This window comes from Limulus polyphemus, unplaced genomic scaffold, assembly GCF_000517525.1.
Source record: "Limulus polyphemus unplaced genomic scaffold, Limulus_polyphemus-2.1.2 Scaffold5, whole genome shotgun sequence".
Taxonomy (NCBI): Eukaryota; Metazoa; Arthropoda; class Merostomata; order Xiphosura; family Limulidae; genus Limulus; species Limulus polyphemus.
The window spans coordinates 932,620-955,364 of record NW_013665615.1 but is presented as its reverse complement, the minus strand read 5'-3'; the positions used below and the strand labels follow the sequence as shown (position 1 = coordinate 955,364).

Genomic DNA, 22,745 nt, shown 5'->3' with positions numbered 1-22,745 from the left:
ATGTTACAAGTTCAAATACCTATAGAATGATAGGTTTTTTTTTGTGAGTGTAAAACACTTAAATACACCACTTCTGTCTAAGAAACTGTTACATGTTTGAGAACTGACTGGTGTATACAAATTATTCTTATGACTGTAGATCAGGATAAATTATCAAAAAGTAACAGCCACGTGATCTATGCTAATGCATAATTAAAAGCACAAACATTATTAAGCTACTGTTACTGGTGTTTCAGAAAATACAAATATTTAGTTTACTGGATGAACAAAGTTAAAATTTTACATTTTCTAAATTAAGTACAAAGATTTCAGACAAATGATAACACCAGTTGTGAATACGCAACTTATTTTTATTTTTTAACACAAGAGTAGTTTTTCATTGTTAGAGACTGCAGATTGAGAGAGACTTTGTACAATAAGAAAAAAATTCCAGCTCAGTACATGTAGCTATCGTGACAGAATTCATGTTACTCATGGAAAATAATGTTTGAATTGTCAATCTTTCAAGTGTTCAAAATTGCTAGTTTATTGCCTCAAAAAAAAGCACATCTTTAAGAGTTTACAAGCATTTTTGCACATTTTCTAATTTTTTAGTTGAATTAGCTTATGACTTAGTTTTATATAAATTTTTGAGTTTAAAACTTTATTTTCAATCAAAGTATCTCTCCTCACTTACTTAATAAAATAAGAATTTCTTCTTCAAGAATTTTTATTCATTCTCATAAAAGTTAAATTTTATGAACTCTCCAGTAATTTACAGATGATAAAACTTAACAAAATAAATAATGCTAAGAATGTCCATTTTCTAATAAAAAGATTAAATATTTTTTCCAATGGTTTAGTTTCAGTAGAACATTCCTTCAAAATCAATAATATTTTAAAATAATATATATAGATGTGTGTGTGTGTGTATATATATATAATTTATGTATATAATTATTTTACTGATTGAGATGCCAAGAAGATTATCTTGCTTTATTTATAGCTAAAATTAATAAAACTAATATATTTTGCTTCAAATGATATGAATGTATCAAAAGGGAAGTAACTGGAAAAATATTTTTAGATGTTCTTGAAAACTTTTCATTCCTATACCAAGTTCTATTATAGACAGATGTATTTACTTTGTTTATGTAATGAATCATTGGTTTTGTCTCAAAGTATTGAACCTACACATTTACTGATATGATGCAATAATCATATGTATTGTGCAAGCCACCGGAAACCTTCACCATAGCCTTGTCTCTTTAACACACTGCACATAAAAAGTTCCAAAGGTCGTCCTGGAAGTTCTGACTGAGCAATTTTTCCCTAAAAACAAATGTAAAACATTAATTACCCAACATACACTGTGAATTTGCTTTAATCTTTAATTTTTGAAATAACCACAAGCTACACCTTTTATAGTTTAATGCCATTTTTTGGTTCTATAGACTCAAGACTACAAACAGAGGAGGGGGGTTAATTTTACACATAATAACATTGCAGTGAATAACAATTTTTCTCACAATACACATTCCTATAAAAATTCTGAAATATCAAAGATTTTTTTATTTTGTGAAATGTACTGATTATAAATATTGAGTATGGAAGAAATTCTCAAACCAAATTCAATTTTTTTCAGCAGTTTCATAAGTTTACTTTTAATTGTGCAATGTTATTTGTCAAACTTGCTAGCATAACCTAAGTTCCTCAAGCTGTTCTGAGCAGTGATAGTTTTCTAATGTTTCAAAACCTATGGACATATATACTGTAAAGTTTTTACTGTAGACTGACAAAATGATTTAGCAGCTGTCTTTTGAAATTTACAAGCAGTTGTGCAAGCAAATATGAATTGAAAAAAAGTGCTTAAAACAATTTTTTTTCCTCAACCTTCCACAAAAACAACCTCATTGAGAGATGAAAATAATTTATTTCAAGGTTACCTACTAACCTGCCTCCTACTCAGAAACTATTGACTTTTATTTATATATATGTAATAGGATTGGGGTCTTTTAAAGGAATCTCAATGTACTATATTAATATTAATTTATTTTATAATTTCATTATATTCATAAGTTCAAGTGCACCTATATACCACAGGCTTGCATTTTTCATAGTTAGCTTTTAATGTTAGTTTTGATATGACTGTGTATTTATATGTACCTATGTATCATGAACTGAATTCAGAAACTGGGAACAAAAACACAAGCAAGCACTTGTGTTGTGTTGTGGAAAGTGCAGGTTCAACAAGTATAGCATGAGGTCTGTTTGCTGTTCATGTAGTTATCAAGGTGTTACGAATCTAAAAAAGCTTAAGTTGTTCTTTTTGACCCATAGTAAAATTCACAAGTAAATGGTGCTAAATGTACAACTTTAGCTACCATTTTACATCACAGAGCAACCTAGAACTCCACATCTAAGGATGATACAGTAATAAAGCTATACATAGTAACACAAAATGTATATCATGAACAGCATTCCATCAAAATGCAGTATACTGGTGCAAATATATACCAAAGAGCCCATGTGCACATGCAACTTGTATAAAGAAGCACTCATTTGTACATTCAAATGGCACAAACATAATAGGGTATGCAAAAAATGAGGATAATTATATCTTAGGCATACATACAGTCAATCCAGAAATCTCCATCTTGCATTGAGAACAATGACGTGATAAAGTCAAGGATACAGATCTTTATTCAAATTTTAATATAAAAGTATATATTACATTGACCACAGCTGAAAAAAAAAAGAGGAAAATTCTTTGTTTCACTATACTAAAATACAGCTTACACTTAAAACTGATACTTCCAGTCAAAATGACAAACAAATTATGAGCTTTATACATACAAGTAAACTGGCATAGCTCAAAAGTCCTGGTACATTCTGGTAAACAAGCAAGTGAAAACTGAAACTTGCAACATTCAAGGCTGGGTATCTTAATTAGTAAAAGCATCTACCTGATAAGCAGTTACTGACTTGAAGCTTGTGTGATCTCAAATTTTAATTCTCATGTATAAACTAATCTGTGCATTCATGCCTTATCATTAACCTTAACAGCAATGATGCTCACTAAATGGATAACGTGGTGGAAAATGTGAGGTTTTTATTACATGTTCACATGAATTCTGTTTTATTACAGATTACTGTGAAATCCAGTGTGTGTATGTGTTTGTGTGCATGTGGGGTACTCTCCTGGAAAATTTAGAAATTTAAGCCTCAAAGTGCACAGTCTGGTGACCTTTTTTGCATATACAATTATAAAAAAATAATCCCATGTAAAGTATTGTAAAACATTACATTTTGATAATTAGCTTTTTTTTTCCTACATTTTGTTGGGAGAAAACAATCAGCATCAATAGTTCAAATAATTATTCTACAAATATCTTTGCATTAATCAATATATTTTTTATAAGGAATAAAATGGCAAAAAATGATCAAATTTGACCCATTATTACAATAACAAAATGAAGATACTTTTTCATAAAATCATTACACTATCAATGTCAATTAACGAAATGTTCCAAATTTCCCTTTTTAGAATAACATATTTATACTGTATACCACATGTTCATTTTAGATGTAAAAATGTCATTCTGTGAATATATTGCCAAAACTTAATTAAATGTAAACAAATTTGTCGTGCAGAAGGGTTTATAACTCTTATATTTAAGATTTTAGAGCAAAGAAAATTCACATCTTAAATTTTCAATGTTATGCACTAGCATACATGCATATGCTTAGCTATGCCTAAGTATACACAAATAATAACAAACATATTTGACAGGATATTACAAGACATAATTAGGTAGAGTTAATGAACTGCTAACAAAAAAGGTACAGAAAATATTTCTCCACTGCTTTATTTACAGAGAATAAAAAGTATATTTTGTTTCAAAGCTTAAGTCAGGTAGTTTTCAATAACCCTAGATAAAGTTTTTAGAGGAATTTCAAACGATTTGAATTTAAAACCTTTCCAGTTTAAGCACTTTCTAGGTTTTTATGTTTTGTTTGTTATGCATAAAGTTACACAATGGGATATTTGTTCTGTGCCCACTACAGGTATCAAAACCCAATTTTTAGCATTATAAGCCTTCAGATTTACCACTGAGCCACTTAAGAACTAACCTTTATGACTCCCCCCCTGTCAATATTACATAAATGTTTGAAATTAGATGCTAAAGCTTAATTCTACATATGAAATTTATATTTAACTACAAAATTGCAGATACTCAAAGAAATAATTTTCAGCAAATATCAAATCAAAATTACTTGTAACACCTAAGAGTTCTAAGGATCACTGAAGTTAGTATTATCCATCAGTGGTCACCTCTAAACAATTTGAAGATGCAAGACTTACCTTTCCTGTTGTCTGTCCATAAAGTCCAAAATAAGCTCTCAGCTCATCTTCACTAGCAGTTCCAGGTATATCAATTTTATTCCCCAAAATAAGTACTGGACAATTAGCTAACTGCTCATCTGTTAATAAGCTCTAGCAGAAGTGAAAAAAAAAAAAACATCACTAACAGTGTTTCAACACAAAATAAAACAAAGTACACAATCCTAAACAAAAATGTCCTTGTTAAAGTTCCCTTATCCTAATTTGCTTGTTTTGTTACAGTATAATCTGGAAAAACACCTTTTCTTTAACTGAAATATGACATCGGTCAAAAATTACTATATATTGTATGTGTACAATGAATACATACACTATATCAAAATGAAATCACTTCACAAAAACTGAAACTCTGTATCATAATAATCAAAAAAACATTATCTATTGAAAATGTATAGAATTTGTACACAAGTAAAACACATGAAAAATGGATAGACAAAGAAAATCCAGGAAAGAGATAGAGAATCAGTAATAATGCATAAAGCAAACAACCAGTTTTGAGTTTTTTTAAATAATCTATATCCTATTCTTCCTTTCATGTAACTTCTTTAACAGTATAGGTTAAAATATATATAATCCATTTTATTATTTTTTTATTGTACATATCTTTTATTATGGGGATTATTTGGCACTGTTAGTTCAAAAAACTTTACTGAGGACTCATCTAAATCTCTTAATCTCGTTGAACCTTGCAAAATTATTACTGGGATTATGGCTAAAAATGTTGCTATAAGTGAGGCTACCCAAATGATGAATTAACACATTCTAATCACTGTAATTTAAAATGGTATATTAAATTAGGTTAACTATTTAGTTCTGATTACTATATGTAGGTAGCTTGGTTTCATACGAAGTTCATGATAAATTCTAAGAAAATGTATATAAGTGAAAAATATACTAAGTACTTCACAATAGATGAAGAATTAATATTTACTACAAATCCACAAAACAAACATTACTGGAAAATAAAAAAACAAGAATCATACTCTAAGCTTTCAAATTTAAAGTTATTATTCAGAACACTCTTCAACAGCTTTACATATCTAAGAAATTCCTACATGTGGTATTCGTTTGGCTATTGTGTTTACATATTGATTCCAGATTTTTTACTTACTATACAGAAAAATAACAACCATTTTTAACCAGTTTCCGCTGACCAGGGAGCTTATGATTTTAACCACAATATTTTAAATGGGTAAGTTCAACTATTTTTAAGTGATTAAAAACATGTTTTGTATCATAGTATCATAATTCTAGACTTCAGCTAAGGATCACCACAGTCACTACAATAGCTGTTAATTGTTTGTAGTAACTCATTTTTGACAGTTATGCACCACAATAAAACTTCTCATGCTGCTTATATGTGAAACTTCTAATACAGTTTTCAATCTACCATTAATATTCCTGAAGTACAGATTAAACAACATTACAACTTAAGAAAAATTTGCTTGAACGGATCAGTTACCTGAATGTCAATTCACCAATAAATATTCCTTTCTTTGCTTTAACACGTGCAATTAGCTGGTTACAATAATTGCATTCAACACTAGAGCACAGCAATCTTGTATTGTTTAATTGTTACACAGCCACTTCAGTGGTAGGTTTTAAAAAATTGCTACTGACTACTGAATAAAGTAATCATCAAGCACCTCAGAATCCTTGTGGATAAAGCATTCATATCAGGATCTGAAGATCACGGGGCCGAATCCAGGGCACCCATGCTACGTGATCTGAGCAACAATATGTGTGCTCTGACAAGCACCCACAAAGTTGATGTGGATGGAAGTAAGCCTAGCTATTAGCCAGCACAATCACTCTTCTAGCATTCACCTTGACCTTTATACAATCATAACAAGGCAGAGTGAAAAGTTTTATCTGCAGTTTTGAAATTTTTAGTTGATGAACTGGCAAATGGTATCCACATGCCTATAATATTTCCTATAGTTGTGGAAAATGAATCCTATGTGAACAAATAAGAAAAACACAAATGTTTATTTTTTTAATAAATCTATCATATAAAAAAAATCCTCCATTAAATAAAATCACTAACAATAAAAAAGAAACTCCATAGAATCCACCATAAAAAGACACAGATGCACCTTTACAATTAAGCAAGATCTTTTCTTGCTATATGTGAATGTGGCTGTTCTTATAGAGCATGGGAAAAGTATTTTGTTCTCATCTTGAGAATACATAGCAGCTTCGAAGCAATTCTGTTTTTGAACACAACCAATGAAATGATCTCATGGAAACAATTAAAATCTCCAATAAGGTTGCCATCACTATAATAACTGAAAACAAATAATAAAAATTGGTATAACTTAAATTTCACAAGAAATCAAAATCACACTCAAGTTTTGGCACACAGCCTAAGCTTTTTCAAAATGTATGTTTTGTAGTCCATGCAGGGGCAAATAATGTAGGGAAGGATAGATCAGAGGAGTTAATTCTTAAGTACAAGGCATTAATAAAAGCATTAAAAGAAAAGATCCATAATAACTTAATTCTGTCAGGTATACTGCCATGGCTTAACTGTAGGGATGAAACTAGGACTGAATGCTTGGCTTAGCTTAATATGTAAGGATGAGCAAGTTAGCTGGTTGGATTTATGGGATCAGATCATTGAGAAAAGGGAGCTTTCTGTATTGGATGATTTACACTTAAATAGGGTAGGGGCTGGAATGTTTGCAAGAGCAATTTAACTCAGCTGTAAATGCAGCTTTAAACTAGGATTAGACAGTGATGAGGGCCAAAATAATGAAAAATAAATAAGATATAGAGAGGGATACAGTGTGGGAACAAGGTACAAAGGTAATTTCAATGGTAGGCTAATCTGTTATCATTATTTTAGTGCTAGAAGTATCAGAAATAAAATGGATTACTTTAGAACACTGGTCAGAACAGAGGATTTTGATATAATGGGAATAACTGAAACCTGGTTAAACATAAGACATTTATGATGAAAAAGAGTTTCTTTGAAATACAGAGTTATGGGTTGTTTAATAGAAATAAGAGTACTAAAAAGAGGAGGAGGAGTGGCATAATATGTAAAATGTGAGTTACAACCTGTTCAAGTTTAGGATATCAAAGCTAATAGCAATGACGTTGAATGTATTTGGGTTACAGTTAGTAATTATCAGGGGAGAAGACATTTAGTTGGAATTTGTTACAGACCACCAGATAAAACTAATGTTACAGTCATATCATGAAATAGGCAGGTTTTCACAAGCTGTTTAGCATGTTTTTTTTTTTTTTTCAACAATTGGTTAGGAACAATGCTATTTTAGATTTATTGTTAACTTCTAATAAAGAAATGGTTGATATGGTAGAGGTTTGGTGCAAGTGACCACTCCTCAATTAGATTCATGTTTTGCTGTGTGTATAGATATAAGGAATATTGTGATTTTGGTTCCAAGTTTCAAAAAAGTTAATTTTGAAGAGATGAGACAAGAATTATGTACTATGAATCACCTAAAATATGTTAAAACTATCACTGTGGATTAGGGCTTCCAGTCTATGATGGTAAAATATCAGTAATATATTTCACTCTAAACTACTCAACATTATTTGTCCTTTTGAGCAGTATTTTCATTTTCCTGGTCAAAAAATTTGTTTTTTCTGTGCTGTTTGTTGTAATAAAGTGTAGGAAATGAACATAAAACACTATGGACACATTATAAAGACAATGCTATACCTTCCATTATTTACAATTGCAAAGTGAAAAGATGTTTCAATTGAAGAGAAATAAATAAAAAAAAATCATGCTTATGATCCTTTTGTTGTGAGCAGTAGTTACTGTAAAGATATACTTGGAAAGAAAAAAAACTACCGGAAACCTTACTTTCCACAAGTTAATATTTTTGGTAACGTGTAGCTTCAAATAGCATAAGCTCTTACAGATGTATCCTCAAGGCACATTAAGTGCAAGTTGCTTTTATGAATAACATCTTTCTGATTACTACTAGAGCTGGGAAGTTAGTGGTGTTTGTTACTCAGTTCATTGAATAGTAGAGCATTCTGGTACTATAGCACATTTTCCTTTAAACACTGATCACCATCAAGCAGACAAAAAAAAACATGGCAGTGCATTACAATCAGCACTCTTAGAACAACTACATTATCGTAACATTATTTTCAGCTAATTTTGTTCTTTTAAGTAATTTTTGATTTACTTTTTATTTACTATTATAGACATCTTCTGCTGGTTACCATTTGTGCATTTTGTGGAAAAAAAAAATTGGTAAGTTTTTTTTTTTCAAGTTAATCTGGACAATATCATACTTGTTGAATCCCTAAAGTGTACCACTAGAGTCGACCACAGTGTCACATTTTGTTTCTTTTTCAAATATGCAGTAATTCCCCAATGTTCTTGTGTAAATCAAATAAAGTGATAGTTTTGTTATCACTAACAATAGTAATAATGTTTTTATTTGAAACTTATCACAATTGCAACTAGAAATAATTAAGTAGCCAGTAAGCCAAATTATTTAAGTAAATTGTTTAAATAGGATAAACATAAAAGTAATATTCCATAAATAAGAACTTCAGTTATCAGAACAACTAGCCATCACCTACCATACTTACTAAAGTTAAATAAACTTATCTGATTTCATGATCATTTGATCTGGTGAACACAATAAAAAAACCTCATACTTACAAACATTGTAACTTAAGAAAAAGAGTACGTCTATTACAAACACTGTAATTTTAAACAAAGAACCAAACATCAACAAACATAAATTCCAAGTCATCTTAAGAATAAATTAAACTACACATCCCTTCCTATAAATCAGCACCCTGCTTAAACCACTATATTTACTCTACTATGATGTGATTGTCTAATTCTTGATCTATCCAATCATATTTAAACTTTCTTTACAGCTGTTTTCAAGGCATCGTGTCATTAGCAAATGAGTGATTAAACCACTTGATGTAACATCATAAATAGGTTACAAAAACTAAGCTGAAAAAGAAGGAAATGCTTGTAAACCAAAAACTCAAGAAGTGATAGGTTCTTAGCAAAAACAAAATGTTGTTTAAGCAAAGCCACATTAGGCTATCTGCTGTGTCCACCACAGAGAATCGAACCCCAGATTTTAGCATTGTAAATTCAATGACTTACCGCAGTCCCACCAGGGAGACTTTTGGATGGGCAGGAAAATTTAAAAAAAATGACAAGTACATGTTTACCAATGGAAGTTCTCAGAGCTGTGCAGAAATGAAAATCTGAACTTTTTTCATCACTTCTTCATGAATTATACTACATAAATATTAGAAAATATCTATTCTAAAACATTGTTGAGTATAAACTGTTGAAGCATACTTAGAATTAACATATAAAATTTACTTAAATATTAATGGCAAAAAAATATAAAAAGCTAGAGGAAATCCTCACTTCAGGTACAATAATTTTAGTGTAAGTTATTTTCCTAAACTGTTGTACACAAAAACGCATCATACACACAAAGTAGAACAAAACTTGTAACTAGTTAAAAATACAATTAATAGCATTCAGTGGATTTTTCCTTACAAAGTTCCACAAGACTACTTTACTAGAACTACTGAATTTTTGCTGATGAAAATAAACAATTTACTTAATATTTTTATGCAAATCATTTTTATATAATATTAAGTAACAAACTTTATCACCTTAAAATAACTCACAAATAAAATACAAAAACACAACTAGCTTCAGCTATAGGCCTACATCAGGTGTCAGTTAGTTGAATACATTATTCATTGTTGGGAAAAAAATTGAATTTTCAAAAAAATGGCAGGTAGCCTTAGTAGCTTTGCTATAACAAAGATATGGCAAGTGTGGTCTTGAATTGAACCCAAGAACATCATATCACAAGGCAATGCTGACCCAAAGCTGAACAAACATGAAGTAAAAAAACATACAAACTTACAATGCTAAGATCTTGATACCCATAGTGGGCAGAGCACAGATATTCCAATATGTAGCTTTGTTCTTAAAACAAATAAACATAGTGGCAAAATATTTTGATTACTTGGATAGTTGGAATAATTGAAAATAGTAATGATCTAAAATACTAATTTTAATCAGTTGATTATTTTTGTGACAATCAATCTAATCATAATTTTGATAAACAACAAGTTTAAGTAACAACATCAATGTAATCATTACTCATAGATACTTGATTGTATTTATTAATTGGCCCAGATCTAGTGGCAACCATACCTTAATAAGCACTCCTATGCAGAAATAGTGTTTAAAATATGTATTTGTAAGCTTTCATACACTGGTATACTTTGTCATGTACTCTGTATATATCTCTCTTATATGGTGGGTGTTATGTAATGCTTGTTTAATGTGGGAATTGCTTATATAGATAATCTCTAAGAAACATGTAGCCAACAAATTTCTCTAAGTTAACACAGACACACCACATGGAATATACTCATATTTGTAGTTCTATAATTATTATTAGAAACTACGAGTTGGATTTAACTGCTTCTTGAAATAAGGGTAGCCTGTGCCATTTCCTTGTATAACATTGTAGATGTACATTTGTATGACACCCAGTTTGTGGTCATTGGTGGAACAAGTTAGTGGCAGTCTCCAAGCTAATAGTTGATTTGTGTAAGATTTCTAAGAACTTAACCTGAGGCAGACAAATGTGCCAAGTTCCCTACACTTTCATAACAGTTCCAAGTGAATTTTTTACATCTCCCAAAGGACTTAATGACTTAAAAGAAGATGCATAGTTATTTCAAAATAGAATACTTACTCATTTGAATTAAGAGTTTAAGCTGTTGGGCAATGACCGAAATAATGGCCTTATCTTTAAGTGTTTTGAGTGAGTTAGTTTATTTATTTAATACAATGTATAAAGCTTAGATGTCTTGGAATTTGTAGACTGTTTATTGTGCACTTAAGTTGTGAACTTAATAGTGTATGCCAAAAGTAGAAATTGGGAAGCATTGCTACAAAATAATATAAAATAATGATACTGTTAACTGTTTTAATTGTTGGAATATTTAATTTTCCTATTACTTTGTAAAATAACCAAAGGTAAAGGAAATTTCAAAATTAGACACGAGTGCCTGTAAATAAGAATATTTCAGAAATAAATTATTCTGTGTCTTAAAAATATACTTTTGTTTGTCCAAATTCACAAGTTAAAATTCTTTTTTTTTTTCTGAAGTCTTGGGCACTTGAAACAATGCTGTATACCTAAGACACACATTCACAATACTATGATATTAGGCAAGATAAAAACTTAAATAAATCACAAAACAAAGAAATCAATAATCCAAGTGCTTTCAGAAGGTAGACTTTCCTTTTTCAGGGTTATCGATTTCTTGTTTGATTCTCATGAGGAGAATAGTCTAATTAATTGTTTTATACAAAATAATGAATTCTAAATATTGAATAATACTTTTATATTAGGATAGTTAAGCTCAGTGAAACAGTGAGTACCTTGTTTATGATTTTCTAATTAAGCCAAGTTTTGTTCTTTCTTGACTCTTTGTATTCTAAATCCAAGCTACTTCACTCTGAAGTTACTTATGGATGGGTGCTGTTTCCCTTATATGAATTCGAAGAAAAAATTATACTTGAGTTGTTTTAGCTTTCACTGTTCTACATATAACAAGTGTTGAATGGAATATTAACTCAAGTGCTATTTCCTTCTATTGTACTGATTTGTGAAAATTCCATATATGTGATTTTAAACAAAAAATTGCTTGACACAAGTTGCTCAGAACATTACATGTTGAATGAATATATTTCTTAATGTACTGTACTTACTCTAAACTGCACTTTACACAACACACAGACTACTAGTGATGAGACTGGGGGGGACAACCATAACAGAACATCTACTGGCTGCATGGCTACTATTAACCAAATACAGGAAATGACTGCCATACTTATAAGGCTACACATCTGAAAATAAAGAGCATGTTCATTGGTATAACAGGATTTAAAACTTGAACCTTCTGATCCATACACCAGTATGCTAACCGCTAGATCAAGCCCAGTCCAATATATTTCTTACACAGGCATTTGTAAAGTTATATTTTCCTTACCTAAAACTATATTTCTGATAGATACCTCTGCACACAGAATTGCTATCTTCCTCAGTTCTTCCACATGTTTTGCCAAAGAGATTTGTAAAGTACCAGCTTTGTGAAACTCCGACCTAATGTCACATGAAACCACGTGAATTTGTGCTCCTGTATGGTGGCACCATAAAGCAGCAGAACCCTCCACCAATAGGAGTGTGACATAGCTTGAATTGCAAATATTTTCCAAACATTTCTTGCTCATGAATCCTCATTCTTTGATGAGACAATGAAGAAATTTGCACTGGAAAGAAGGGGGGGAGGAGGATGAGAGAGAACATGTGTGGAGGGAAATATCTATCGGAAATACATTTTCAGCTAAGGAAAATGATTCCCTCTGAAACAAATATCTCCAAACAGAGAATAGCTATAATCCAACATTAAGATAGTGGAGGGACTGGTGCAAAGATTACCATGAAGAACTCACTTTAGAAAGCATCTGAAGGAAGCCCATGGGGTAAGACGTTCAATGACAAGGGCTCCATGGGAATCCACATCTTGTCTCATCTTGGGTTTACTCTTCACTTGTAGAGGAGAATGGAAGAGGTAAAGAATCTATAATTATGTTGCAAGAGATGGCAGAATGGGTATATAGCAGTCCAATTATTTGCAAACAAGCCATCAGTCAGCCAATATGTGTAGTGAGGTTGGGTCTCATTCAGACTTTACCTCGTGTGCTCACCTACTTGACTATTAGACTCAATGGGTCAAAACCAGCTGTGGGCGAAAGGTACTTGTAATAAACATCCATGCTCACCTTTCCCTACTATTACTCTATATACAGTCTGTTCAACTCACCTCTACTTTCAATCACTACAGTCCACATGCCGGCTGCAGGAGGAGGGTATCGCATTATGCTGATACAGTATGAATGCATACAGACACCCACACTCAACCATCAGTCTCTTTGGGCCCCATGTCAGCTATAAAACTGTTTTTTTTGTTTCGTTTTTTCCAGTATGAATGAGAATGTACCAATAATGGTGTTCTCTTCAACTCTACTGCACACACTCTGGCTGCAGGAGGAGGACTTGTAAGATAAAAGTATAGAAAGGATTGGTATAGTGAGTTGTATCATCAACCCGCTTTAAGATTGTGATGTTTCGTGGGATGACCCACACTACACTCTGAGTCACCCCACTTCTTGCCATAGAGGAACCCTTCATTCTAGCCACAGCAGTTAGGTCCCAATTGATGAAGATTTTCCATGATCCACTACCACAGTGGGTGGGAACTGGTAACTGGCGAAGGTCTCCCATAATCCACCTGGCTAAGGGGATAGAATTTGTATAGGAGAGACCAGATGTGCCCAGATACCTATTGGTACTTCAGTATGGAAAGGTCATTTACTGGAGACAGTGCAATTTTCAAAAGCCAGCAAGCACTAGCCTAAGAAGTGGGCAGAAACACTGTTTGGTGCTGCTTTTTCCATGACAGTCAATGGAATGAGTATGGTCCAAATCATACATGAAATGTAGTATATAAATATATATATATATATATATAAAAGAAAAATCAAAAGAGGTCTTGCAGAATACCCTATCTCACAGTAGGCACTTGTAGAGCCAGGATGGGTGGTATGAGTACTTTCCACTATTCTGACTCAATGCAGCTTTTGGGTAAGTATACCCTGGGAGGCAACATTAGCCACCTAGTGGGATCCTATTAAATAAAAGAAGGGCCCTGAAAGGGAAATGGTGCACATTGTACTCAAAGATGGTGAAGTGATGGAAGAATGGCTACCTGTGGAAGCCAAGTACCATCAGGAGATAAAACATCTAGAAGGTATAGAGAAGGATGTGTAAAGAAAGTCCACACGCCTGCCTACCTGGAAAAGCTCATCCAAGGGCCAGTGAAGAAGACATGGGAGAGAATGTATTTATCAACATCCCAAAACAAACACGTGAAAAAGGAGTCAATGAACCCATCATGTAAAAATAGGGTCCCAGGACAGGGACACAAGAAGATGATGACACTTAACCCTTTCACAATAGGTACCCCTTTAAACACTTTTCTATGCAAATCACTGTGCAAGTGTAAGTAACTATGAAGGATAAATAACATATTTTAGTAAAAACACTTAATTAAAATAATGTCATTCTTTTGTATAAGATACTTATGATCTTTAATAAAATCTTACCAGTTTTTGAAAGGATATGTTAAGAAATCTCAAAGTTATCGTATATATTATTGCACAAGTGAAATTTGCAACATGCTTTCCATAATTTACATGAGCCTGACATGAAAAAGTAAAAGCAAGAAGTTCATGTTAGGTACATAGAACTGACCAACAGAGCACAGTAGCCAGGTCCAAATGATCTGGTATAACAGAATGGAAGGAAGGGAGATAGAAGAGAAGTATGGTTTACCTTCAAGCAATCATATCCAAAGAAGAAAGGATCAATCAAGAGAGGGGAAAGAAGCTCAGTGGAAGAGGATGTGAGAAGCATCTATAGGACAGACCTCATAACAATGTTAATCACAGGAAATTAGTAGGAGGGAACAAGTTAGGAGATAAAATGGTAAAGACCAGGAAGGCAATAGCTTGAACGGGGCATGCACAAGATCAAACAAACCCCAATAAGGACTCAGTCAGGCAAGGAAGCAGGAAAAGTAGGACAGAGGAAAGAAATGGAATGGAACAGGAAGAAGAGGATAGAAATCTTCATACTGGGAAAAGAGAAAAAGCCATGGACATGGTCACCTGACAACTAAGAAGGGCAGAAGACGAGAATCCTTAGATGAACAGGATGGTAAGAAAGGAAGAAAATTAGAACACAGAATTACCAGTTGGGGGAAATAGATGATAGAAGGACCAATGACAACAGACAAAGACAGTGGAAGGACAAGAAGAATGTAATGGAAATAATGGTACAGTAGTGGAAATTCCAGTCTGGTGGATAACAGATTGGACAATTTCCATTTGTGAGGGTTGAGAGGAGAAGGGAAGTGTAAGAGTGTAAAACAAAAGAGAGGGAGAGAATGAAGGGATGAGGGATCCACTGAACAAACACATTAAAGGCCAAGGCAGTCTGAGGGGACCCAATGAAACAGATCAAAAAGAATGATAGTAGTAAGTAAATCCAAGGTCCAGAAGGATGAGATGAATAAAGGGGTAGATATAGAGAAAAAGGTAAAAACCAGGCTTGGTAGAGAAAAATAACAGCTAGAGATGAACGAAGAGGAATAGAGAACTGTAAGAGAGGAAGCTTAGAGCAGAGAAAAGTGGCAAATGTTCAAAAGGAACTTGTCCAACCAAGAGTAAACCCCATGGAAGATCTGGTGGTGCAGAGGCTACTCCATTGAGAGAATAAGGACTAGCCAACAAGAAAAAAATTCTCAGCAGATGATAAAAGTAGATACAAAAGTGCACAGATAACAGCCAAAAACAGAAGAGGCCCTAGAACAGTAGCCACAAGGATGGTTAGAACAAAAAGCTATGTGGAAGATTTAATTGAACATAACCAAGTGAACCATCAGTAGAATCAAGAATAGAAACATGCCCAACAACGAGATGAGGTTGAACACATTGATGAGGAGTGGATACCAGTCCAACATACAAATGTTAGAAGACCTGCCTCTAAAAAATATGTACCTCAATCAAAGAGCGAAATCTGGTTTGAGAGATGGTAAAGGAATGCAGGAAGAAGGACGGGCATAGACCAATCACTGTGATAATTCCTAGAGGAGAGGCTCATAAAAAGAGGAAAAAGGACCCCATGAAAGAAAACCTAGGGTCTGTCCCAAATGAAGGAGTTCTAGAAAAGCCAGAGTCCCCAAAAGGAAAAGAACCTCTCACATAGGGAGAGCACAAGAAATGTAAAATCCAGTGACCAGATAAAATACAGTTTGTAGACAAAGAAGATTGGTTGAACTCACTTGATACAAGAGAGGGTGGTAATGTCTAAAAGTACCAAATAATGAGTGGGTGTGAAAAAGGACCCAGATCCCAAGACATTTCACCCAACAACTGAGTAGGTACTGTAATAGGAGGGAGGTAGGAGAAAACATCTCAGAATGGGTTAAGAGATATAAACAGTTAAAGAAAAGGAATGCCAGCCATGGAATGTTAATATGGCAAGTGAAGGCTACCACAATACCAACTAAAATAAGATGAGCTGACATTGAGGCAAATGTAAAATGCAAGGAATGAGAAAATGCAAAAGAAGGATGGACAGGACAGAGAAAACAAAGAGAGGATGTCCCGAGATATGAAGGACGGTGTCCAACACACTAACTATGACTGGCCACAGATGAAACGAAAAAGACCATAGATGGGGTCAGAGGAAGGAGAAAAGGAAATGGGAAGAAATGCAGAGAGAAGAGGAGCAAGAAAAGAAACTAAGAGAAATGGAGAATAACTGTCAGCAGAAAGTAAGACTAACAACAGGAGAAGAGAAAGATACCCACAGAACTGTACGTGTGTGATTGTCATTGGCAAGAAGAGCGACAAACAAGATTACCGGTAGAGGTAACATGAAAAAAAACACACAAGACATCTGAGTATAGGAAGGGAGCCAGATGAATAATATATACACAAAAAGAATGAAGAGTTACATTAAAAAGGAATTTAACCTGATTCAACGAGTCCCTACAGCAGGATAACAAAGCAGAATAAGAGGAACAAGCCAAACAAAGAAGGGAATGAACATCTTCAGAAGCTATCAGAAGCATAAAGAAGTGCCACAGATAAAATGTGGAAGTAAGAGAGAGAATACAGAAGTTTAGAGAAAAACAAAAAGACAAAAAAAACACAAAGAAAAGAAAGGCATACTGTTTTCAAGAATTCTATCAATTTGAAATTAGATGGGGGAGTCAAACCCCTCTCATGATCTTCCTCATGTCATCCTATATCACCGAGTCAAGTTTGGTGTTGATTGATCAAGAAATGTTGAAATGTACAAGGAACAGATATAAAATGACAGATATACGACTATGTATTTTTTTCCCAGACACACACTTTGCTTTATATAGTACACACCAGACATAAAAGTACATAATTTTAATTATCATCTTATTAAAAACTAAGCATCATACACAGATGTGGGATAGCAAGTTGAATGCCACTTTGTGTGAGGCATGCTAAAATTTAGCATAAAATGTCAACACAGTATTTTAAAGATTATCTAACTTACATCAAGTTCCACTTTAGATTCTGGAAATCTTTCTCTGTCAAATGCATCAACCAGAAAAACAATTGCATCAACAGCTGGAAAATAATCCCTCCAAACTCTTCTGGCTATAATGAAAAAAATTTAGAAAGTTTAGTTATATTGTATATTTATGACATAAAAAACAAACAATAATGGGATACACTTTATAATTCATTGCCTACCATACACATTACGCCATAACATTAACACATGTAGCATAATACCTATTATTATTGAAGATAACTGAAAATATATTTAATATTTAATAATATTAGCAAATTAAACCTTCGCATCTGGGCCAGACTCCTTTTGGCATGTTACAAGCTTTTACAGTGTTACATTCAAAATTTAACTAAAAAACTTTATCATCACTATATGTCAATAAACTTGTCAATTGAAAACATAGTTTATAATTCAAATTTTTATATTATTTAAGCTTTAATTTCAAAAAGAAATATTTAGAAAATTCCCAATATTCATTTTTCTGCATTGCTTGGAGCATCTGACTTCAATGTGGGTCCTCTGCAGTTTATAATCAATTAGAAACATAGCTATACATAATTATAGGCTATAACCTAAAATTTGAACCTTCAACCTTCTTGATTTGCTAAGATACAATAAATTTGCAAAACCAATCAAAGCCCATCCACTAGCTCTCTTTCAAGAACATGTTTGTAATCAATAGAAAGAACAGATTCGCCTCTACATGCATCTCGGGAATAGTCCTTTAGTTTCTTCACCATAAAGCAATAAACAGCTCAACTGTTTCGTGTTCATATCTTTGTGCCCCAAATGCTTACGGATTTTTTTTTTTTTTTTTACTTACTTATATAGCTTACAATTATTTAATTATACTATATAAATATTATATAAATTATAGTAGTTTTGAAATATTCTATTCTAGTGACTGATATATATATATGTTGTGTATTAAAATGTACATTTTATAGCAACATGAATTATTTTAGACATCCAAATCTGTTACACTCAATAAGGCTTTTGAAAGAATATCTACTCATGTGAAAACTGCATCCAGTATGCAGAAAGTATAATAAATCCTTGTTTTTTGTATTTTTCTTATTTATTGTTATATAATTATTAACAAAAGTAACCAAAATGCAAAATTTATAAAACTTCTCAGCTTATCTAAAATAAAACATCTCAAATTACACTGGCTGAAATGCTGGTGTGAAACATGACACTCAATATCACATGGTTTTTACATTAGCTCCACTGGAAACAGCTAATGGGCTCTCACTGTACTCCGATAGTAGTTAGTTCAAAGGACAGAAATAACATAATAAAATTAAGAGAAATCGGGTATGAAAAGGTAAGAAATTGAAGCTGTTAAGATAATTTGGGACTTTTGGATCAATAATAGAGTCAGAGCAAAGGACAAAATGGTATTATTAATTCTATTTCATATTTTGGAACTTTAACTTCACTGAACATTGATGATTCTACTACAGTTGGTGTTATAGTTGAGAAAACAACAGATAATTATAAAGTTTTTTCAAAATAAACTTTTGATATTCATTTAAGAAATCCTAGAGGTTAAAAAATTGAAATATGAAAACTAAGATAAAACGTAGTATTTTCATTCTTAGCATGAAAAGCTTTGGAAATGCACAGGCAAGTCGTCATTACAAATATTTCATTGAAATAATTTTTTTTGTGTGTATGGCACACTTGTAAATTTTACTAAAAACTTGCCAAATTTCACAAAGGTACACTAAATACATTAAGAATTATAGTAAACATTACTATACATAGTTTCACAGATATGGGGTTGATCAATTTGACCAAACACAGGAAGAGAGGGTTAACCGGATTGCATAAGTAGTCAGAAGCTATACTTATATGCAGTGTGTGTGTGTGTGTGTGTTACTGAATGAAAACTTTTCATTACATATAAAATTTATATACCTGAGCTTTAAAACCAATTAGCCAATTATTATTTTTCAGTTAAATACTTACATTTAATAAATCATGAATTTATTACAACTGAGCTTTACAAGTTTTCAAAGTACACGTTAATGACAATGTTCATCTTTCAAGACAGAACTAGTGAAAGAGCTGCAAGAAATGGTGTAATAAAGAAACCACATTTTTCAGAGAGTAACTATCATTTTGATACATTAAAATTAAAACACTTCTCAAATTTTCACAAAGTAAAAATACAAATGCATTTGGAAAAAAACTTTTATTAATAAAATAAATTCCTCTGATTTCTGTTACAAAGCATTTCTACTTCAACGACTTCATGAGTAAACTTTACAATATGAATAAATCTAACAATAATTCTGTTCAGCCTAAGGATTTCCATTTGGAATAATCAACCAGGCTTATTACAGAGGGTTTATTACACTTTGTAAAAATAATACAATTCTTGATCATTTGACAGTGCATTATTGCCACAAATAGACTCTTAGTTAGAGGCATACATCACAGCTGTAAAGAAATAGCAAAGTGGTGCAAGGCCTGGGGTGTGCAAATTTCAAAGATGAAACAGTGAATAGTATTGGCAAGAAAAGACCAATACAGTTGTATGAAAATGTAAACTTACCTAAACAGCACCATAAGCAGTACTGTCAGTAAAATGCTAGCATTCTAGTAACTGGTAACAACTGCAAATATTCCAATCAACTGTGTACAAGATAATTCACAAAATTTTGTCTACTGGTAAGAGAATGACAAACTGCAGAAAACTGTACAAATAACAAGCCTTACACATAAGAGAGGGAAGTTTGTTGAAACAATGGATAAGGCCTGTATGTACTTGAATAAATGTAACAGGAAATGGGTGATTTGCTACCAATCACTATGTGATAAGGACTCTGTATATTACAAAGAACGTTAATTAGTTTTTCATCAAGCATTACAGTTGGTGCAGTCTCTCGTAGAATGGAAGATTTAAACTTCACAAAGAGCGAAAGTCATCTATTATGGTAGATAAAACTCTTGCATTATATGGACAGAAGACCAATATATATATATATATGGCTACATCAAGATAAAGATTCAAGCTAATTTATAAGTCCACAGCAGCATTTCATCTGCTGAACCCTTTACCCACCACATCCTTACACTGTGAGAACATAACATAGCTCTAATTAAATTTTGATTCAAAAATACAACTAGTAGATGAAATTGTTTGAAACTTGACAGGAACTTTCCTAAAGGTTCGTAGTTTCAAAAGATAAAATATCTTAATTTTAATTGATTTAGTCTTTATGCATTATCAGCTTTGAAATCCAGAAAAAACTGTATTAGGAAATGGTTTCATCTTACATATATTTCTAATCATGGTGTCTGTTTAAGTGTTAATCTGTCTCCCATTTGAAAAGCAGCACGTGCAGACAAAGCTCAACATTCAATTTTCAAATGATGGGAGAACAGACATGAATAATGTTGATGCCAAATCTTACTTCACAAGCAGGATATTCTACACTAAAATGTTAGGAATTAATAACACTACCATTCACATTTCAAAATGTGATGTAATTTAAAGAATAAAAATGTAGATTTACCATATGTTATTGTTGAATGGCTCTTTGCATGACTCAAATGCTCAACAATTATTTTTCGCAGTGGGCAAAAAAAAGTAGCTCAGAGTGAAAACAAGAATGCAACATAATTAATCTTTTAAAAGCCCATGAAATAATTTAAAATGATAGATTAATTTAAACTTTTGTCATCACTGGGGACTGGCACTTTTGCTCGTAGGAGATAATTAGCATAATTTAGTTCCAGATTTGAACTTCTTACTTTTGTGTATTAACTTATTATTCTAAATATCTCTAAAAACGTTTTATCATTCAATAAAGTGTAAATTTTGACAATTTAAATTTTTTTAAATTATGTATTCTCCTTATGTTTTCAATTAATACCAAAAATATTCCTAACTAAACCCAAATAATAAGTATATATTTTCTATTCTTAAATACGATTTCATGTTTATATATATAAAAATTTTAAACTTGTTTCATAAATGTATTTATCTTTATTTGAAGTTTATGTTTGATTGTACCCATAATGTTGTCTATTGTACCAATAAAATTGTTATCAACAATATGAATAGCATTCAATTCTTGTAGACATATCTCACATCCACTCAGGGCATCTTTCCTCTCACTAACTCTAACAAGGACACATTTGAAACTGTAGAAATGACTTGTGTGTTACAATACCTCAATACAATTTTTATCTTCCAAACAAGTTTATTTTAGCAAATGTTCTTATATGTGGCTTCAAGATACAAAGTACAACTTTACTACCACTACTAGTGAACAATATCAAAATTACAATATAGATTGATTATATAACACCTCTGATCCCTGGCTACATGGTACTTACTATAACATGTTTAGCCAAGTAAACAGACCCATATTTACAAAGGAAGTGACTTTACAGTAATTAAAACATTAGTTAAATCATATTCTTCTCATTACAACTGTCCAAAGGCAAGATATATTGGAACTACAAACTCAAGGTCACATGTATTCACATCCCTGCTGTGGGAATGTATAGTGTATATATTCTGTCACGTGTCCTCCATGCTTCACCTTCGTGTTTCGTCTCTTCACAATGTAAAAAGCATTTATAATTTTACACATAAATTGAAGAAACTGTTTATTAGTTTTAGTTCTCTCTTCCACTTTCACAAAATATTAATTTCTTGCATATATTAAGTATCCACAATAGCAATAATTAATAAAATATTATTCTTTAAAGTGTAAACAATGAAAAATTCACATAACAGTGGATATAATGGGAAAAGGCTTTTAGTAGGAATTTGTTACAGACCACTAAATGATACTAATGAAATTAGTGAGAAACTTTACAATGAGATTAAGATTTCAGCTGTTAATGAAGTCATAATTGTGGGTGATTTTAATTTCAGGCATATAGATTGAGAAATGTTAGAGTTAAACCGTGAGGGTGAAAGGTTTTTGGAAACTGTTCAAGATGATTTTCTTCACCAATTAGTCAAGGAACCTACTAAAAACAATGCTATTTTATACTTATTGTTAACTTGAAATATAAAAATGATCAAGAGGGTGGAAATTGGGGAACATCTGGGTGCAAGTGATCATTGCTTTATTAACTTCAATGTTTTG

General features: G+C 32.2%; 1 protein-coding gene across 4 annotated transcripts in view; it reads right to left on the bottom strand.

Annotated features, from left to right (window-relative positions):
• Positions 1–329: 329 nt before the first annotated feature.
• The window catches only part of LOC106474067 (GTP-binding protein SAR1b-like), a 56,327-nt gene continuing 33,911 nt past the window's right edge, over positions 330–22,745 (bottom strand). For 3 of the 4 annotated variants that reach the window (XM_022403177.1, XM_022403149.1, XM_022403221.1), the window contains 3 exons: positions 17,608–17,711; positions 4,346–4,477; positions 330–1,311 (listed from right to left, as the gene is read on the bottom strand). In XM_022403177.1, the coding sequence (XP_022258885.1) occupies positions 1,198–1,311; positions 4,346–4,477; positions 17,608–17,711 (350 nt within the window). In that variant the 3' untranslated portion in view covers positions 330–1,197. The remainder of the gene's footprint in view (positions 1,312–4,345; positions 4,478–17,607; positions 17,712–22,745) is intronic. The other variant, XM_013934790.2, reaches the window with a different exon arrangement.